The 22,140-nt window shown below is 40.5% G+C and overlaps 1 protein-coding gene across 3 annotated transcripts in view; it reads right to left on the bottom strand.

The window, feature by feature from the left end:
- Positions 1-22,140, bottom strand: part of DIAPH2 (diaphanous related formin 2) — an 834,834-nt gene that overhangs the window by 397,712 nt on the left and 414,982 nt on the right. For all 3 annotated transcript variants that reach the window (XM_045029932.1, XM_045029931.1, XM_045029930.1), the window contains one exon: positions 10,163-10,292. In XM_045029932.1, the coding sequence (XP_044885867.1) occupies positions 10,163-10,292 (130 nt within the window). The remainder of the gene's footprint in view (positions 1-10,162; positions 10,293-22,140) is intronic.

Here is a 22,140-nt window from a genome sequence, read left to right as displayed (position 1 = left end):
GTCAGAGGCTATCATCATGTAGCTAAAATATATGTGCCTTCCGCACACAACACACAGTTAGATTTTTTTCATTATTAATTAAAGGTGAAATTAATCTTCTTGTCCTATCTACACGAACCCCAAGCAATCAGTCTTTGTGCACAGAGATGCATTTCAGCACTTCTAGATGATGGAGTTGCAATGAAGCCTTCTCCTAGATACTCCAGCCTACAGATTTACTGCCCCAAGTCAGGGGTTTTCAGCCACCGTATCCATACAGTCCTGAATCTCATGGCCCTCTAGAGCTGGTCAGAAATGTTCCAACAAAATTCTGTTTAATCAGAAAATGCTGAGTACTGAACCTAAAATGTTTTGCAAAAACATCTTGGGTTTAATGAACTTTCATCAAATCACAGCACCCTGAGGGGAATTCTTAAAACTTTGGTTATGGTCTAATTTGAAAAAAAGCCAACTTTATATATATAAACTGACACACTGACTTTTTATATGGTCATTCTTCTAGTCTGGCTTCAAAACTATTTCCATGATGGTGTATTTGGAATGAGTCCAAATCCCTCCTATGGGGTAAAAAGGATACACAGGCTTGTTTTGAACAACTCCCTTTATGGAAATTGAGACATATAGTGTTGGCATAAGCTTTTCTGAACAAGAGTTAATTTTACCCTTTCCATATTCATGCCAGAAGCAAGAAAGGGGCCTGGGAGAGAGGAATCATCTCACCTTTACAGAAGCAATTTGGAGTATGCTGCTAAAATCATAAGTGACAGCCCTTGTTAATAGGACTCTCCACATCAATAGTTGGTTCAGAAAAATAAACATCTATACAAATACTAACCATTCATGGTAAGAAATGTTGTTCCTCAATTATACAATTGGGAGGGTTGAGCAAAGTGAGCTTTTGTTTTTTGTTACGAGAGAGAGAGAAAAAAAAGGGATAAGCACAGTCAACAGGTTAAGAAAATTCTGATAAGGTATCTTCTGGGTGCCAAAGAACAAAGTCTCACCTTTTTAATTTTTAAAGGGGACTAAAAATATTTATTCTTCATTGCTGAAGTAGGCCACAAAGAAAGATTCCATTGACATAAAGAGAGTCTGGTCTCAGTTCTAATTAATCTCAGAATATCAGTGTTAACTTCTGGAACAAATGACACTTCTAGAATTACAGACGCAGTGGTGCTACATTTGAAAACTGGGGTACATTGAGGTTTTTTGTTTTGTTTTGTTTTGTTTTTTAAGACACTTTTAATATTCAATACAGTGCCTGCCCCAAATACATATAACAATGTAACCAGTCCTTCACTTTTACAAGGACTAAAACTCACCAACATTAATAATCTATTTTTATACTTCAACACACATATATAAGGTTACATAATTGATCAAAGGAAATTGTGTTTAATGACACCATTTTAGAGCAGCACACACATAGAAAACTCCTCTGCAAAGCAAGTGGCCTTCTGTTGGTTAGTAAATTGGTAATCTATTATAGACTCATAGACTTTAAGGTCAGAAGGGACCATTATGATCATCAAGTCTGACGTCCTGCACAACGCAGGCCACAGAATCTCAGCCATCCAAATCTGTATCAAACCCCTAACCTATGTCTGAGCTACTGAAGTCCTCAAATTGTGGTTTAAAGACCTCAAGGTACAGAGAATTCTCCAGAAAGTGACCCATGCCCCATGCAGCAGAGGAACGCGAAAACCCCCCAGGGCCTCTGCCAATCTGCCCTAGAGGAAAATTCCTTCTTGACCCCAAATATGGCAATCAGCTAAACCCTGAGCATGTGGGCAAGACTCACCAGCCAGACACACAGGAAAGAATTCTCTGAAGTAACACAGATCCCACCCCATCTAACATCCCATCACAGGCCATTGGGCATATTTACTGCTAATAGTCAAATATCAATTAATTGCCAAAATTAGGCTATTGCATCATACCATCTCCTCCATAAACTTATCAAGGTCAGTCTTGAGGCCAGATATGTCTTTCGCCCCCACTGCTCCCCTTGGAAGGCTGTTCCAGAACTTCACTCCTCTAATGGTTAGAAACCTTCATCTAATATCAAGTCTAAACTGCCTGACGGCCAGTTTATATCCATTTGTTCTTGTGTCCACATTGGTACTGAGCTTCAATAATTCCTCTCCCTCTCTGGTATTTATCCCTCTGATATATTTATAGAAAGCAATCGTATCTCCCCTCAGCCTTCTTTTGGTTAGGCTAAACAAGCCAAGCCCTTTGAGTCTCCTTTCATAAGACAGTTTTTCCATTCCTCGGATCATCCTAGTAGCCCTTATCTGTATTTGTTCCAGTTTGAATTCATCCTTCTTAAACATAGGAGACCAGAACTGCACACAGTATTCCAGATGAGGTCTCACCAGTGCCTTGTATAATGGTACTAACCCCTCCTTATCTCTACTGGAAATACCTTGCCTGAGGTATCCCAAGACTGCATTAGCTTTTTTAATGGCCATATCACATTGGCAGCTCATAGTCATCCTGTGATCAACCAAAAATCTGAGGTCCTTCTCATCCCCTGTTACTTCCAACTCATGTGTCCCCAATTTATAACCAAAATTCTTGTTATTAATGCCTAAATGCATGACCGTGTACTTTTCACTATTAAATTTCATCTTATTACTATTACTCCAGTTTACAAGGTCATCCAGATCTTCCTGTATGATACCATAGAATCATAGAATCATAGAATCTCAGGGTTGGAAGGGACCTCAAGAGGTCATCTAGTCCAACCCCCTGCTCAAAGCAGGACCAAACCCAACTAAATCAGCCCAGCCAGGGCTTTGTCAAGCCTGATCTTAAAAACCTCTAAGGAAGGAGTTTCCACCACCTCCCTAGGTAACCCATTCCAGTGCTTAACCACCCTACTAGTGAAAAAGTTTTTCCTAATGTCCAACCTAAACCTCCCCCTCTGCAACTTGAGACCATTACTCCTTGTTCTGTCATCTTCTACCACTGAGAACAGTCTAGATCCATCCTCTTTGGAACCCCCTTTCAGGTAGTTGAAAGCAGCTATCAAATCCCCCCTCATTCTTCTCTTCTGCAGGCTAAACAATCTCAGTTCCCTCAGCCTCTCCTCGTAAATCATGTGCTCCAGCCCCCTAATCATTTTTGTTGCCCTCCGCTGGACTCTCTCCAATTTATCCACATCCTTCTTGTAGTGTGGGGCCCAAAACTGGACACAGTACTCCAAATGACGCCTCACCAGTGCTGAATAGAGGGGAATGATCACATCCCTCAATCTGCTGGAAATGCCCCTACTTATACAACCCCAAATGCCATTAGCCTTCTTGGCAACAAGGGCACACTGTTGACTCATATTCAGCTTTTCGTCCACCGTAACCTCTAGGTCCTTTTCTGCAGAACTGCTGCCCAGCCATTCGGTCCCTAGTCTGTAGCAGTGCATGGGATTCTTCCGTCCTAAGTGCAGGACTCTGCACTTGTCCTTGTTGAACCTCATCATATTTCTTTTGGCCCAATCCTCTAATTTGTCTAGGTCCCTCTGAATCCTATCCCTACCCTCCAGCATATCAACCACTCCTCCCAGTTTAGTGTCATCTGCAAACTTGCTAAGGGTGCAGTCCACACCATCCTCCAGATCATTAATGAAGATATTGAACAAAACCGGCCCCAGCATCAACCCTTGGGGCACTCCACTTGATACCGGCTGCCAACTAGACATGGAACCATTGATCACTACCCGTTGAGCCCGACCATCTAGCCAGTTTTCTATCCACCTTACCATCCATTCATCCAGCCCAGACTTCTTTAACTTGCTGGCAAGAATACTGTGGGAGACTGTATCAAAAGCTTTGCTAAGGTCCAGAAATAGCACATCCACAGCTTTCCCCTCACCCACAGAGCTGGTTATCTCATCATAGAAGGGAATTAGGTTAGTCAGGCATGACTTGCCCTTGGTGAATCCATGCTGACTGTTCCTGATCACTTTCCCCTCCTTTAAGTGGTTCAGAATTGATTCCTTGAGGACCTGTTCCACGATTTTTCCAGGGATTGAGGTGAGACTGACTGGCCTGTAGTTCCCTGGATCTTCCTTCTTCCGTTTTTTAAAGATGGGCACTACATTAGCTTTTTTCCAGTCATCCGGGACCTCCCCCGATCGCCATGATTTTTCAAAGATAATGGCCAATGGCTCTGCAATCTCATCGGCCAACTCCTTTAGCACCCTCGGATGCAGCGCATCCGGCCCCATGGACTTGTGCTCGTCCAGCTTTTCTAAATAGTCCCGAACTACTTCTTTCCCCACAGAGAGCTGGTCACCTCCTCCCCATACCGTGCTGCAGAGTGCAGCTGTCTGGGAGCTGACCTTGTCTATGAAGACAGAGGCCAAAAAAGCATTGAGTACACTAGCTTTCTCCACATCCTCTGTCACTAGGTTCCCTCCCTCATTCAGCAAGGGGCCCACACTTTCCTAGACTTTCTTCTTGTTGCTAACCGATCCTCCTCTGTATTGGCTCTGTGTCATCCGCACACAGGCACACACATTAGCACATCCCGCTCTTTGTGCCAAGGTCAGTAATAAAAAGATTAAATAAGATTGGTCCCAAAACCAATCCCTGAGGAACTCCACTAGTAATCTCCCTCCAGCCTGACAGTTCACCTTTCAGTATGACCCGTTGTAGTCTCCCCTTTAACCAGTTCCTTATCCACCTTTCAATTTTCATATTGATCCCCACATTTTCCAATTTAGCTAGTAATTCCCCATGTGGAACCGTATCGAATGTCATAATGAAATCGAGGTAAATTAGATCCACTGCCTTTCCTTTGTCTAAAAAAATCTGTTACCTTCTCAAAGAAGGAGATCAGGTTGCTTTGGCATGATCTACTTTCTGTAAAACCATGCTCTATTTTGTCCCAATTACTATTGACCTCAATGTCCTTAACTACTTTCTCCTTCATTTTTTTCCCCAAGACCTTGCATACTACAGATGTCAAACTAACAGGCCCGTAGTTACCCAGATCACTTTTTTTCCCCTTTCTATCTAAGGTATATTTATATAAATTACCAAGTACAAATATTAAATAGATCATTTTGCTTTTATGCAGAAATAGCTTGCAGCCACTCCATCGCAGGCTGTGATCTCTCCAGATATAAGTAAAGCATAGCTCAGGCCTGGTTAGAAGCAGAATGTGATTCCTCCAAGAAATTTTTTCTTTGAAACCACACTTAGTACAGAACAGATCATAGAGGGCTACACTGGGCCAAGAGTTTTAATCAGAACTCTCCACTGAAAACTATTGTCTCAATAGAGGCACAGGAAATGCAGAAGGAAGAAAACAAAATGATCATTTATGAAGAAAATATGCTTTTTGCATCTAACACTGAATGCATTTTAAAAGAGGTGGCTATTCTTAGTCAATGCAATGTGTAATTGTTACATAACATGACTAATATGAGTAAGTGAACTGCATATACAGCATATTAAAGTGTGCTAGTGGTTATAGTTAAGACTCCCCTAACCCTTTTCTAAACCCTCATTTCCAGATTCAGAAACTCAGCCCAAATGGATTTTTGTTGTCATAAGATTCATCTTTTGTATGCAAAAAGGATGCAAGACGTTAGTCAAACATATAACTCTCTTTTGGTTCCCTGTAACCAAAAGTACAAGTTCTCAGCTGATAATACAAAATTGGTAGCTTCCTATGGCAGCATTTTTCACATTTTATTAGAATCTGTAATTGATGCAAAAAAGTTGCTAACAAATAACAGCGGGCTATAGTAAAATGAACACTGCTGTAAGAAAATGGCAATCTCTTGGCTAGGTTGTGTTAGAACATAGAACACTGCCTACTGTATTTGTTTAAAAATCACCTTGCCTACCCTGGATTGTGGAAAGTGAGTAAGTGAGTTTTCTTTAATATTAGAGTTAATATGGACAGTGACCAGTTTAGTTGGAAGCTTTCTGGGCAATCAGCTTGTACACTACTGAAGTAAAGAAATGTATGCAATATTTCCCCTGAAGCAATATGAATACAACTCACTAGGCAGTTTTCATGATATTGCTATGTACTGTGACTAATTTTTATAACATAAATTCCTAATATTCCAAGAGTATGGACCATATTTATTATGGATTCTAAAAGCTTAGTATATAGGAGAGACACTGCCTTTGGCAGATATCAGTTTAAATATCTGAATGGCCAAAAAAGTATTTAATTCAAAACTCATGATGGCAGCAGCTTTTGATTCTATAAGACTAACTGTTTAAGAATACTTTACATATTTTATTGCAAAATTAGAGGGGTTTAGAGAAGGGTAACCAGAATTATTAGCGGTATAAGCTCTCAGATGGAAAGAAAATAAAAGATAGTGATTGTTTAGGACACAAATAATAGGGGATATGAAAAAATAATGAATTAATTCATAATAATGAATACAGTATAAAATGAATAGAGAAGGTAGATCAAGAAATTCTGATCTCACTGTCCCATAATGCAAAAACAGGGGGACATTCAATGAATTGAAAAGGTGACAGTTTAAAAACTGATACAAGGAAATATGTTTTCACAAAACACAACTATGAAATTCATTACCACAGGAAGCAGGATGGTGTAGGGGCTAATAGTTTAGCAAAATTCAAAAAGTGATTGGATTACAAGACTACTCAGAGTTACTATAGTTAATGCTGATAAATTCTGGAAGGAATATTGACCCTTATGCTGCAAGGTTTAAGCCAATCTTTAGCTATTAAAGATTAAGATGAGTTCTAAAGGGAGGGGGGGAGAATTACCCACACATTCTACTAATTGGTTTCTTAATCTCCCCTCTAAAGCATCTAGTGCTGGCCATGGTCAGAGACAAGGTCATGGACCAAACAGACCCATTGGTTCTGATTCAGTATGGCAATTCCTGTGTCCCTATGTACATTTATTAATTAGTGAATTCTGGGTTCCAGTGCATTTCCTAACACATGCCCACAACCTCCTTGTGAATAACTGGAATTCTTCCAGTATAGTCATTAGATGTCAAGGTTTATATGAAATATGGAGAATGAATTACTCTCTAATTGTTAAAAGCCCTAAGGATGGTCCCTATGGGCCAGAGTTAATACATTTGAATACAGTGGTGTTGGAAACTTTGCACAATCATTGCTAATGTTCCATCTCTTCCATGGATGTATGGGATTTCAGTTTTCAGTGCTCTCAAACCAGACATTGTAAAAACTCTAAATTAATTTTTGTGAAGTATATTAAGTTTAACTGTAATACATATAATAAATAATTAAAGAGACAGACTAATCCATTATAAAGACCACAGTGGCTGGCAATAAAATAAAAAGGGCTTTCAAAATACAGGGTCATCTAAGTTTTCAGCTTTTAATTTTTGTTTCTTATAGAAAACAGTATTTCTTATGCAAATCAAGCCAACATTATTTCACAACTCCACATTGTTTGTCAATCAAAAAAGGCTTTAGGAAGGGAACAAAATATTGGAAAAGATAAAGTACAGTCTAGAGGATACCAAGGATCTTTATGGAAACAATATGGAAGCTATAAATTGGGGAATACCCTTCCCTGACTCCAACCAAGTTCTCTTTCCAGAAACCTGGGATCCAAGGGGTTACGTAAATCGTAATGATGGTGGTCTAGGTAAGAAGTGTGAGAGGATGGGGTGGGGAACTTGAGTGGGTTGTCAGCAGCTCTTCTAGGGGCTGACAGAGACACACTGAGGAAGATGCACAGAAACTGCAACAAACAGGGTCTCTATCACCAACCCAGAGATGGAAGTAGTTGGACTGAACAGAATGTATCAAAGCTTGCAAGAAAGATTAAAGTTTAGGCAAAGAGAAATATGAGCATAAGCCTGTATTGGCTTTTTACTCTGCATACTGTGTATCCTTCCATGAATAAATCATACTTTGTTTGAAGATGCTGTTTTTGAGTCACTATAATCAGCCCTCTAACCCTGCCCCAAGGCTGCTTTCTACCCCTGCCCCTAAGCTATGGGGTGTGGGGGGAAGGAGTGTAGAGCACAGTGCTGCAGTGGTGCCAGAACACCACTGTGAAGAGAGTTGGGCCTGTTGGGTTAACATAGCTGGTAAACAGAAAAGCTGCAGCCCAAAGATCCAGTCTACCACTGTAAGGCAATACGGGGGGAAGTAGCAAAACCTGTGTATTTGACAGGAACTAAAAGAGGTCTAAAAGCACAGCTTTGACTGTGCTATCAGTATTTTAATTCTGTGTAGAAGTGCTAGTGCCCAGAAAGGTACACGCTCACCAACTGTCACTGTTTATCCACATTTACCACATTGATATTTGAAATAAGAAAAACAAACAAACAGTTGTTCCCCACACTTTAAACAAATCAAACTTTTGATACCACTGTAAGCAACTTTAAAATAATATTAATTGATGACAGTACAATACCTATTGTGTGAAAAAGAATTAGAGGTGGCTTTTATTCTCTGCCAAACATTGGGATATGGAGATATACCTATCTTACAGAACTGGAAGGGACCCTGAAAGGTCATCAAGTCCAGCCCCCTGCCTTCACTAGCGGGACCAAGTACTGATTTTGCCCCAGATCCCTAAGTGGCCCCCTCAAGGATTGAACTCACAATCCTGGGTTTAGCAGGCCAATGCTCAAGCCACTGAGCTATCCCTCCCAAAAGTAACTTAAAAATCTCAAGAAACTTAAGTTTCCAAAAGTAACTTAAAAACCTAAATGGCATTCATTGAGACTTAGCCTCATGAAGGTTTCTTGAATATTTGTTTTTAGCACAACGTTATGGCCCACTCCTACCAGCACTGACAGATATGAGTTACATTACATAAATGCAGAAAGGGTTGCACAACTCGGCCCCTTAGTGGCAGGTTACAATTTGAAATGCTCCCTAGTTAACGGTTAGAATAGTTTTCATGTTAAATTATGATAATATTGGGTATTAACATACAAGACAGATTCAGTAAGGGTCAAGCTCTGAGTTCCTTACTTAGTTTTTTCCTCAAGCAAACTTCCACTGATTATAGCACCTCAGCATTTGACCCAGTATTTAAAGGATGCAAGAGATCTTTCAGGAAAATATTGCCATTTAAAAACCAGGCAAGTGACCTAACATTTACATTTTGTAAAGATAAATTGTTTAAAGATGCTGGACTAAATGTGAACTGTTTTTGTTTTTTTTAATTAGTTCCAGTGGAAACTGTTTCTTAATTAAATAAATTGTACAAACAACAATTGACCTGTATTTTTATCTGTTTTACTGGGAAAATGATAGAGCGCATAATCTCAGCCTTTTTGTATTCTAGTATCTTTTTGAAGCACAGATACTTATTAATTTGATAGTACTGAACAGTGCAAAATACGGAAAAAAAACAAAAAACCAAAACAACAAAGTCTTTGTAGCCCATATTGTTTCCTTGATTATAGCACCAAAAATCACAGACTTGTAAGATGGAACAAAATATCTATAAATGTGTAACACAATTATAGTAGTTACCTCTGAGCAGAGACTGAAGTGTTTTGTTGTTATTTGTTCATCAATAACATTAGCATTCAAAAAACATAGGCAGTATTTGTCTGAATAAAAAACACAAGACACTATGAACCTGACGATGTGAATGAATACATGGGTAAAGACCTGACCAGTAAAACTGCATTTTGGTTTCAAAACCCCAGTTATCATCTATCCAAACAATCATGTGAAAATCCTTCAAAATGTCCAATGACTACTAATTTGAGGAATTTTTATACTTCTGAAGACTTGACTAACTGTCCTGTCTTAAAATTAAGATGTCTTGGTTTCCTTGCAATTTGAATTAGGTAATGATTTAGGGAGATTTGACTATATTACTGTGTATGATGTATTTATATATGTGAACAATAAAGCAAGTCTTTAAAACCGTTAATGGGGAGCTGAACATTATTGGGATGCTGATATTGCAAAACCCCTTGGGTGAAGTTCAAAGTACTTCACTGTAATGTGCTGTGTTACCTCGCACCACTTCAAAGCAACCACTCCCTGTACCTTTTCCCAGGTCAATACACAACCAGAAGAAGAAAAATCCATGAGGATTATTAATGTTTAGAGATTACATAATCCTACAATCTAAAATTAAATGTCCTGAGAGCATTCCATACCAATACAGATAAAAACTACTCTAGGTATCTGATCTACATGCTTACCTTTGCTTGCACTCTCAACGTGTTCCAGTTCATCTGTGAATTTTAAGATGTCCCGATAATTCTCTTCGCAGATTTCAACCAGAAAATGCAAGAGTGTTGTTTTTTGATCTGATGATTTAGTATCTCTAATCTGCAAAGATGAGAGCAAAGAAATAAGGAAAGAATGTTTTATTTAGCGTTATAAAGCTGTTTTCTTAAATCTACTTTCAGATTTATTTTAATTCACTTAATTACAGATTTTAGTGAAAGTTATCTATGTTGCCAACTTGTGAATTAAATTAACAATTGCTACGATTCTCCAAAGCATTTATCTTTAAATGAAACTTGGTGTGGTTTCTAAAACAAAGTTGATCATATAAAATCCAAACTCCATAAATCTTCAATTTTTTTTTTAGAATACAGAGAGGTGTGGTTTTGCACATCCGTTTCAATGTCAGTAATTCTCAATATGAAGTGCAGAGATGATCCACACTAAGGGGAGGACTGAATGTTGCAACATTGTTACTCTAGTAGTTAAAATATTGTTAGAAATTGAATAAGTTATTCAATTATCCTTTCTAAATGAATTCCAACACCTAAAGCAATCCTTCTGCTGCATGTATTCTGGGATACAGTGCCCCCTAACCCATGTTTGCTCTTTTAAACCCTGAAGGGAGAGGTTAATGAAGCTTCTTCTCATCATAAATCCCAATTACTCATTTAAGCAAAATCCAATACATAATTAATCAATCAATCAAGGTGGAATTATATTAGTGTTTCATAACCTATTTAGTTGGTCTTTGACAGAACGTTTGAAATTAAGAACTAAACGGCCCCCTCCCAATTCCCCCACCCTCTTCTGCAAAAAGAGAGTCGAAAAGCCCAGGAGATCCAGACTGGCTGGCTAGCAAGAGAATGAGAGAGAGAGAGTAGTATCAATATCTCATCATGCTTTCTGCTGTCCAATGGAAATGTCTCTACAGGAGCTTACTGGGGATTCTTCAGACTCAATGAGAACAAGTGGGAGACATGGCCTCTCTCCAAATTTCCAGATAACCACTGATTTGGGGGCCAACCCCCATGCTAATTCCCATGTGTGTGTATTTGGGCGTCTAATGAAGAACCTTAAGGATCCAAGGGAATCATCAGATGATGCATTTGAGTCTCAGCTCAGAGTTTCTGTATTTCACCCAACAATGAAAGATTCTATTTCAGATGGCAAAATTTTGTTAACTCCAAATGTGAAGAAAAGGGAAGCAAAACGTAACAGTGGCATCTACTTCCTCTAAAAATGCAAGAAACAAAACATCATCCACAGAGGTCTCACAATCTATAACCCTCTGACCATTACATACAACTATAAATACTTATGCTACACAGTCTGTTCCACCTTCTATTTAGCTGTGACACATTGAGTACACTTCTCGGACCTGAAGAAGAGCTCTGTGTAAGCTTGAAAGTTTGTCTCTCTCACCACCAGAAGTTGGTCTAATGAAAGTTATGATGTTACCTACCTTGTCTCTCCGTATCCCACCCACACAGGTATAACTCAACTGTGTTTGTGTGTATTTATTTTAGATTTGGCCAATATAGAGGATGTAATTATTACTTACTTGCAAAGATACTAAGAGCACAGAATAATGCAGATACAGAATGCACATAATTATTTTCAGAGACTTTTTTTTGTTTATAGATGAGCATTACTATCACAGATGAATTTGTAAATGCTTTTTAACCCACCTTGACATCTAGTGCTTTGTCTAATACAGACTAAGCTACAGCATATCCTGCAAATGAAATCAAGGATTTACTTTAAAAGAATACATAAATATGTGCACAAAATCTCCAGTTTGTTGTCTCATTCTGTAAATTGTTAGAAGTTATAATTCTATAATCCTCAGATGAAAGGCTTGCCCCACTGATATTCATTTTAATGCAGTCCTTTCAGCTTTAAGGATTTACCCTGTTAAGAATGAGTACACTCCATAAACAGGTTTTTAAAAATATAGGATGTTTAGGCAATTAGAAAGCAATTTAATTCATACTGATTTGGTTATTAAAGACCAAAAAATGTTCAGTAATGGTATGCAGTATAAATCAGGTCTTAATGTATTACAGCACCATATACACATAAGATTTTTTTTCCAATTAAAAAAACAAAAACAAAAAACCCTAAATTCAGTTCCTGAGCTATTAAATTTTAAAAGTAAACTAAGTTTAATTATTTCTTCAAATGCTTTAACAAGAAAATAAAGGTTTATGTTCTGTGTTGCAACATCACAGAACAGGTAAAATTGAGGTAATTCAAATGGCCAAAAATTTCTCTTCCCTTCAGACTATTAGAGCTGTGTTCTGTGGCACTAATAAAAATATTACACTAAGTCTGTATTGGTATTTTACTGGACTACTTAAACACCTTCCTCTAGTCTCATATTGTTAAAAATCTTTGACAGTACTGTGTGTCACAAAGCTGATCAACTGAGTTCTGTTAAGTGTTACTGGGGTGACCGAATATAATTTAAGGATTGCCAATGGCAGCAAAAAAGAAAGCATGCAGTGAAATCTACTTGTCTAGGCACTCCTGCTGCTCAGATGGAAACAGTGAAAAGACTGATTTAATGAAGTTTATCTTTGCCTTTTGCAAGGCATATAATATCTTTATTTAATGGACCTTCTTCAAGGCATTTATAACAGTTAGGTAATAGAGCAAAGAACATATCAAACAAATATTATTTTCAGGTGGGTTTTCCTTTATAATTGTTACTATTTAACAAGTTAAGACCCACAAAATAAAACAACATGAAACTCAGTCCTGAAGTCCTACATAGGAAAAATGTCTAATTTGGCTGAATTAATCCTGAGTGGAACTCGACTGACTCACATTCCACAATGGCTACATTTATGCCATTGTCTCCATTATCTTCAGTGTTCTGTTTTATGCTTCAGATGTACGGCTAGGATTGTGTCTTGGATATTTTTTGGTAAAAGTCACAGACAGGACATGGGCAAAAAATAAAAAGTCATGGAAGCCGTGACCTGTCTATGACTTTTACTAAAAATATCCCTAACAAAATAGGGATGTGCGGATCCCCACACTGCCTGAAGTGGGGCAGCTATGCAGGGGCTTGGAGTCACCTGCAGCAGCTGGGGGCTGCAGGGTACCCCTGCCACCTGCAGCTCCGGAGTTTCCCTGCTGCCCGTGGGGGTCAGGAGTTGTGGGGTGCCCCCACCTCCCGTGTCAGCCAGAAGCTGCAGGGTACCCCGCCGCCTGGAGCTCCAGGAGCTTGGTGTTCCCCCACCACCCATGGCAGCCAGGACCACCCATGGGCTTGGAGCTCCAGGGGGCCACCAGAGACACCAGGGGTACCCCACAGCTCCCTGCCCCCACAGACAGTAGGGATCCTGCAGCTCCCAACCACTACAGGCTGAAGTCATGAAGGTCACTGGATTCTGTGACTTCCACAACCTCTGTGACTAAATTGTAGCCTTAACTATAGGTAATCCAACTGGTTACCAGCAACAGGCAAGCGATAAGACAAAAAACAGTCCTTTACTTTCAGTGACAATTTATCAAGCATTTTCTAAACAACTATGAAATAACTGAAACAAACAAGTAATTATCAGTATGACTGGAACATTAGTAACAAAGTTTCCTAATGGTTTCCATTCTAAGGCCTGTTTTCAGTCTCTCAGAACTTTTCTTCTCTTTGGCTGAAATTTTCAAAGTCTTGTCTTTGCCAGAGAGTGATTTTTGACCTCTGGTCAGAAACAAATAGCCCAGCCATTTTTGAGTTGAGTTTAAATAAAATTAAATCTACGATCTCCCTATCTCATTGCTCTAGTGCAGCGTTTCCCAAACTGTGTTCCGCATGATCTGAATAGGTGTTCCGTGAAAGACTCTTGCACTTGATTTTTGTACTACTGTATATGTATTTTCCAGTTAGAAATTGTTAATTCAAGTTATTTTAAATTTGTATTGTTGCTTTGTTTTATAAAATAAAATATATTTGAGCATAAATAACACAATTTTTAACTTGAAAACCAAACAACTACAAAATAATATTATAAGTGTTCAGTAATAGACTAAAAAGTGTTCCGTGCCTCAAAAAGTTTGGGAAACGCTGCTCTAGTGCAATATTAGTAATATATGGTAATGTTCCAGTAAAAACTGGCTTTGATTGGGCCATGCTATAATGCTTTGAGATTCATATTTTGTAAGACTGTGGTACACAACACTTACTTTTGGTACTCCTACCAAGATTCAGATTTAAGGTAGGTTGTGCGCCTTGCACCCAACCGTGCACACACATAAACACAGAATGACATACTATAACTTTGGACATACTATAACTGCTCTCCGGGTGAAATTAAATCATTGCACACAATAAAGCCACAAGAGCTAAGCACAAATTAAGTTCACTCATTGACATACCACAATCTTGGGATAGCCTTTTGCACAGGGATGAACTGGACACTTAATAAGGAAAGTTTTAGATGAAGAAACAAGTTTAAAAATGAGCCATATATATATATATGCTGCATTATGTTAAATAGCCAATGAATGGAGAAAAGACTGTGTAAGTCAAGAATCAATATAAGGTTTTTTCTCCGTAGCTGGGTATTTGTTGAAAAAACATGGACAGCTGAGATTTAGTCACTATCTTCTCAAACTGAGAAATGTCTTATTTGGGCTGTAAGATAAAAACTACATTTCAAATATAATATTGATTTTTTTTAAGATGACAGACAAGGAAAATAGTGACAGATGAGAAGATCATTTTTTTTCTCATTCCCTTTACACTTCTCACTGTAGACAACTTTGAGGCAGATTTACAGTACATTAACATTAGAATAAATACCTACTGAAATGTGCTCAGTAAAGCTGATCTTATTTTAAGGGAAGTAAAAAAAAAAAAAAAACCCACAAACATACATATGAAAACACACTTTAGTAACACATCATTACGGCCAAAATGCAGCGGAGTAGGCAGAAGTAAGAACTGTCCCTCCGCTATCAGAGCCCTCATTAGTGTCCTCCAGGTTTTTACTCCAGGCATTTCTGAGAGCACAAAGGATGCATCCAAAATGTTCCCACATGGGAATGTGGGAGAAAACAGATGAGTAGTAGGCAAAGCATTAGCTAGCAGAATTTGCTCATCAAACAGGTGGTATGCTGCACTTCATAAAGGGGAGCCCCTAATTACTCCTTTCCCTTTCTGAATGCATGTGCTAGGCTGTGCTATCTGTAAACACTCCTTTCCATAGCCAGGAAGAGAAACCAGGATAGCCTATTCTCAAAACACTGATGCTGCATTAAAAAAAGCTGAGCACAAAACTGGCAAATGGATGCCTCTGGGCTAGGGTTGCCAGGTGTCTGGTTTTTGACCAAAACACCCACTCGAAAAGAGACCCTGGTGGCTCCAGTCACCACTGCTGATCGGGCCGTTAAAAATCCGATTGGCAGCACAGTGAGGCTAAGGCAGGCTCCCTGCCTGACCTGTCTCCGTGCAGCTCCCAGAAGCAGCAGCATGTCCCCCATTCGGCTCCTACGAGTAGGGGCAGCCAGAGGGCTCCACACGCTGTATCCGCCCCAAGTGCCAGTTCCACAGCTCCCATTGGCTGGGAACTGTGGCCAATGGGAGCCGCAGAGGTGGCGCCCGTGGATGGCGCAACACGCAGAGCAGCCTGGCCCCTGCTAAGAAGCCGGAGAGGGGACATGCCGCTGCTCCCAGGAGCCACCTGAGATAAGCGCCGCATGGAGCCTACACCCCTGACCATTCCCGTGCCTCAACCGCCTGCCCCAGCCCTGATCCCCCTCCCACTCTCCACACCACTCGGTCCCAGTCCGGAGCATCCTCCTGCACCCCAAACCCCTCATTTCAGCCCCACCCCAGAGCCTGCACCCTCAGATGGAGTCCCTCATCCCTTTCTGCACCCAACCCCCCCACCCCACCTCTCACCTGCACCCCTAATTCCTCAGCCCCACCCCAAAACCTGCACCCCCAGCTGGAGCCCTCACCCCTCCCACACCTCGGTGAAAATGAGTGACTCAGTGAGGGTGGGGACAGCAAGCAGCAGAGGGAGGAGGGGATGAAGTGAGGGAGGGTAGGGCCTCAAAGGAGGGGTGGGGCAGGGCAAATGTGTTCAATTTTTTGTGAGTAGAAAGTTGGCAACCCTACTCCGGGCACTGGGGCACCTCAATGTCTTCTGTTCTCTGAATAGCCTATTCACCTGTGGTCTGTAATCCTTCAGTCTATTTTTAATTGTTGGGTTTAGTGTATGGGTGCTGGGTGGTGTTGGTGGCCTATGATATACAGGAGGTCAGACCTGATAATCTGGCTGTCCCTTCTGGCCTTAAACTTAATCGTCCACAGAGAGTAACACCATAGCACCTGCTACCAATTACTCCTTTAGCCTAAACATTCTGGGTTCCAACTGTGCTGATAGTCCATGTAGGGGTAATTATGGTTTGGGGGGTTGTTTTTTAATTCCTTTTTAGAGAGATGCAGGAAATTGCATGCAAAAATGACTTAACAGAAAGTGAAGGTTGATAAGTCAAGCACTAAGAAATAAGTAAAAGCCAGAACTAAGGTTGCCTTGGCAAATTTAGCTTTGTTGCATAGGTGAATTGTAACAGTGCTGTCCACTATCACATAGGTGGTCTGTGGCAAAGCCAAGAATAGAACATGCCTCTATTATGTCCCAGCCCAGTGTCTTTAACACAAGAGAACATCCTTTCTGTTCTTGCAACCTTCTACTTTATTCATCATTAGACTATGCACTAAATAGAGCATGACTCTTGTAGAATAAATAATACATGATTGTGTAATTAAACCTCTAATAAAATGTATTCCCAAAAAGATCAAATTAAGGTAACACATTTACCTTAATTCAGGCATTTTCTACCTTGCGGCCATAACATTATCTTTTAATGTACTTCTTTGTATGCAATTTCTTTTGTAAGTCTTTCATTATTTCATTATAAAAATATCACACATACTGCCCCCCATGGGCAAAATCCAGGGAAAAAGGGAAATCTTGGAAGTCTTCATTGTGTGTGTGTGTGGGGGGGTGTTAGGGGGGGATTCATTTACATAAGGTCCTTGTTTTCCAAAGAGCTCCACACCTAGACCCCAGGCAGTAAACAAGAATCCTATTCAAATCCATTCTGCTTCATGCTCAAACACAATCAGGATTGGTCATTCCAGTCTCCCTTTCTCCCACATGAGCATGCAATTTGGCAGAAATGCTTACAGTATAAGTGTTGTTTTAAATGCATTAAACTGAAAGAAATAAAAGTGAGACTAAGTTCAGTATTTATTTAAATAATACAGTTTGGAAATATTTTAAGAGTTATGCAAATGTGTCAGTCTGAATCATTAAATTATTAAAAATTATTAAAGAATTAAAAAATGGAAGTGATAATATTACACTATCGGAACTGCTAATATACCACCAATTAATATAACATATTGCAATTTTAATTGTAATTTTCATTTGGTCAGTAAGTAACTGATCAAGTGTAATCAGATTAATTCTATCTCCCTCATCTTTAATAACTTTATGAAATGGTGCAAGAGCATTACAATCTTAACACAGCAACACCTGTGTATACAGGGCATGCAATGCACTTTACTAATTTAATGCAGTTCTAGTTTTGTTCAGTTTTTCCCAGTTCATCTATAGTTAAAGAAGTAGTTGCTGGTTAAATGCTATTAAGTTTAAATATGGATAACTGATTTTTATGACAAAGTTATTTTTCTTAATACAGTGATTTTTTTCTAAAATTGCTCAGATTTATGAGAGATATCTATGTGTGCATAGTATAATTGATAAATTTCAATACAGCAACACAATACTCAATAGGAATTTATTAAGAACAACTTTCAGTTGAATGGCAAAGCACGAAATTGGAAAATCAATACTAATAGATACATTTTTAAGAATGTGAGTGATTTAAAATCTCATACATACAAAACATAAAACTTGTGGCATGGACATATCATTCATCTAGTTTCTGCACTCTCTGATTTTCAGGGCTATGCCTCAGAAAGAGAGAAATTTATCAAAATCTTCCTTTATGCGTTACATTCTGGTTGAATTTTGAAGCCATACATCTCGCCACAGCCATTTGTAAAATGCTTTCGAGGATCTGCTTTTTGGTTTGCCTATTTAGGATCATAGAGGTTGAAGTAAATGTCAACTTGAAAAGCAAACATCATTCTGAAAAAGTTTTACCTACCACTGTTACAAATGACACCTAAAAATACTGTAACTGGAAGACTGAAGATAAACTATCCAAAGCACTAGATATTTTTACTTTGAACATTTGACAGCACTTATGAATACTAAGTTTCACTGTTTCCCCTGCATGGTCAGTCACTTTCCCATACATTTATGTGCATCTTTTACACATCAGCAAGGGGAAGTAAAAAAACAAAATATTATGGAACCATGATTTCAAAAACAGACAAGTGTGTTTGTATGTATGTATGTATATCTATTTAATTGACTAGATTTCTAGTTGGCTGTATCTCTTTAAATGAACTTAGTTTTTCAAACATTCTTTGCTACTAAATGTCTATTCTTCATCCAACTACATAAATATGGGAGACTGAGAGATAAGTACATGGTTTGCATGCCACTTCTACTATCAGTGCTTATGTAAATGTTTATGTAAAATGTCTTCAGTAAACCGAGAGCTGTCAAAGGATTAAATAGAAGAGAAAATAACTTTCTAAAAGTAACTTAAAACTTCTCTATCCTACATGCCTGACAGGGATAGGTGGGTGGAGGTGGAGGATGGTGAGAGAGACTATAAAATTGAATAGGGATGAAAACAAATGTGTTTTATAGAATTTTCTCTACACAACTTGTAGCAAAGTTGCTGACTCAACATGCCGCCTTCTGGCTGGATTTATCATTGAAGCACCTTTTACTTCAGTTTCCCCCACATTCTTTGGACTACGCTCAACATAGGAGTGATCTGGCCCTCTAGCCAGACCACTATACAATGTTCAGCCCCTTCTGTGGCCTCAGGGCAGGTCCATACTCACCGCGCGGGTCGACGCGGTGAGTTCGACTTCACGGAGTTCGAACTATCGCGTCTGATCTAGACGCGATAGTTCGAACTCCAGAAGCGCCGCGGTCGACTCTGGTACTCCACCACTGCAAATGGCGGTGGTGGAGTCGACGGGGGAGCCGCGGAGTTCGACCCCGCCGCGTCTGGATGGGTGAGTAGTTCGAATTAGGGTACTTCGAATTCAGCTACGCTATTCCCGTAGCTGAATTTGCGTACCCTAATTCGAACCCCCTTTTTAGTGTGGACCAGGCCTCAGAGTCTTTTACCAAAAATCCAACAAAAATATAAGCACAACCACATCTTCAGCCCAAACTGTCTCACAGCTGGCAATCATTCTGTCGGAAGCACGCCTCTGGTGTTTTAGACTATCCTTCTGTGCCTCAATCCACACAACAATCCAGGGCCAGGCTGCAATGTTATTGACATGAACTGCAACTGTATAGATGATTGTTGCAACCAAGGTCCTATAATTCAACAAAAACTTGTACAAAAGAGGTAAAAAAATTGTCTATGAAAATGTTGTAATTTGCTGGTTATGATTACACTGTCTGTATTTGTGTATCAGTTTAGTATTTGAAGTTACGAATATTGGCTATGTACTTGTATCTCTATGTGTTTGATTCTAAGTAGCACCTGTGAAGCATTTGGACAGTTTATTGAGAAGGGACTCTTCAGATTAAGTGCCCAGTCAAAAAACACTTAACTAACAATGGAGCTTGGGAGACTCAATTCCACAGATGAGGTGCCTCCCTGGGGACGTTCAAGGTAGCATGTGAGCAACACCTGCTCTACCTGAAAAAAACAAGTCATGCATAGACATGTGACTTGCCCATGTGACTCCAAACTCCACCTTGCCACTGTGATTTTCCACAGTAAGAACACATGGCAGGGGATATAAAAGGTTCTGGAAACTCCTCCATTTTGTCTTCAATCCTGCTTCTTAACTCTGGAGGAACTTTGCTACAAACTGAGGCCTGGTCTACACTACGCGTTTAAACCGATTTTAGGAGCGTTAAACTGATTTAATGCCGCACCCGTCCACACTAAGAGGCCCTTTATATCGATATAAAGGGCTCTTTAAACCGGTTTCTGTACTCCTCCCCATCGAGAGGAGTAGCGCTAATATCGGTACTACCATATCGGATTAGGGTTAGTGTGGCCTCAAATCGACGGTATTGGCCTCTGGGCGGTATCCCACAGTGCACCACTGTGACCGCTCTGGACAGCAATCTGAACTTGGATGCAGTGGCCAGGTAGACGGGAAAAGCCCCACAAAGTTTTGAATATCATTTCCTGTTTGCCCAGCGTGGAGCTCCGATCAGCACGGGTGGTGATGCAGTCCCAAATTCAAAAAGAGCTCCAGCATGGACCGTACGGATGTGATCGCTGTATGGGCAGACAAATCTGTTCTATCAGAGCTCAGTTACAGAAGACGAAATGCCAAAGCATTTTAAAAAAATCTCCAGACAGAGGCCACAGCAGGGACTCAGCACACTGCTGCGTGACAAGCGTAACGGAAAGTCAAAGAATCAAATGGACGCTCATGGAGGGAGGGAGGGGGGACTGAGGACTCAAGCTATCCCACAGTTCCTGCAGTCTCCGAAAAGCATTTGCATTCTTGGCTGAGCTCCCAATGCCTGTAGGGTCAAACACATTGTCCGGGGTGGTTCAGGGCATAGCTCGTCAATTTACCCACCCCCCACCCACCCCCAGAAGTAAAAGGGAAAAAAATCGTCTCTTGACTTTTTTAAATGTCACCCTATGTCTACTGAATGCTGCTGGTAGACACGATGCTGCGGCAGTGAACTGCAGCATCCTCTTCCCCCCTCCCTGGTGGCAGATGGTACAATATGACTGCTATCCATCGTCATCATCAGCCTGGTGGCAGACGGTACAGTGCAGAAGGACTGGTATCCGTCCTCATCATCAGCCTGTGAGTGCTCCTGGCTGGCCTCAGGTGAGGTCGGCCGGGGGCACATGGGTAGATGGTACAGAACGGATGGTAACCATCTTCATCATAGCAACTGGGGGCTGAGCTCCATCAGCCCCCACCCTTCATGTGTAAAGAAAAGACTCTGTACTGCCTGGACTATCATAGCAGCGGGATGCTGGGCTCCTCTCCGCAACACTGCTTAATGTCCTGTCTGGACTATCATAGCAGCTGGAGGCTGCCTTCCCCTCATTTTATCTCACTAACAAGTCACTGTTTCTTATTCCTGCATTCTTTATTACTTCATCACACAAATGGGGGGACACTGCAACGGTAGCCCAGGAAGGCTGGGGGAGGAGGGAAGCAACAGGTGGGGTTGTTGCAGGGGCACCCCCTGTGAATGGCATGCAGCTCATCATTTCTGCGGGATCTGACACGGAGTGGCTGTGCTCTCTGGTTCTCTGATACACTGGTTCTCTAGTACACTTGCCCCATATTCTAGTCAGGACTGATTCTATTTTTAGATACCATAAAGGAGGGATTGACTCGGGGAGTCATTCCCATTTTTGTCTTTTGCGCCCCCGGCCGACCTCAGCCAGGGGCACCCATGACAGCAGCAGACAGTACAGTACAGAAGGACTGGTAACCATCATCTCATTGCCAATTTACAATGGCAGCAGACGGTACAGAACGACTGATAAACCGTCTCTGCTATCATGCAAAAGCAAATTAATGCTGCTGTGTAGCACTGTGTATCGCCTCTGTCAGCGGCATCTAGTACACATACGGTGACAGTGACAAAAGGCATAACAGCCTCCATGGTTGCCATGCTATGGAGTCTGCCAGGGCAATCCAGGGAAAAAGGGCGCGAAATGATTGTCTGCCGTTGCTTTCCCAGAGGAAGGAATGACTGACGACATTTACCCAGAACCACCCGTGACAATGATTTTTGCCCCATCAGGCACTGGGATCTGAACCCAGAATTCC

Source organism: Mauremys mutica, chromosome 9, assembly GCF_020497125.1.
Source record: "Mauremys mutica isolate MM-2020 ecotype Southern chromosome 9, ASM2049712v1, whole genome shotgun sequence".
NCBI lineage: Eukaryota > Metazoa > Chordata > Testudines > Geoemydidae > Mauremys > Mauremys mutica.
This window is presented reverse-complemented; position numbering and strand designations above follow the sequence as displayed.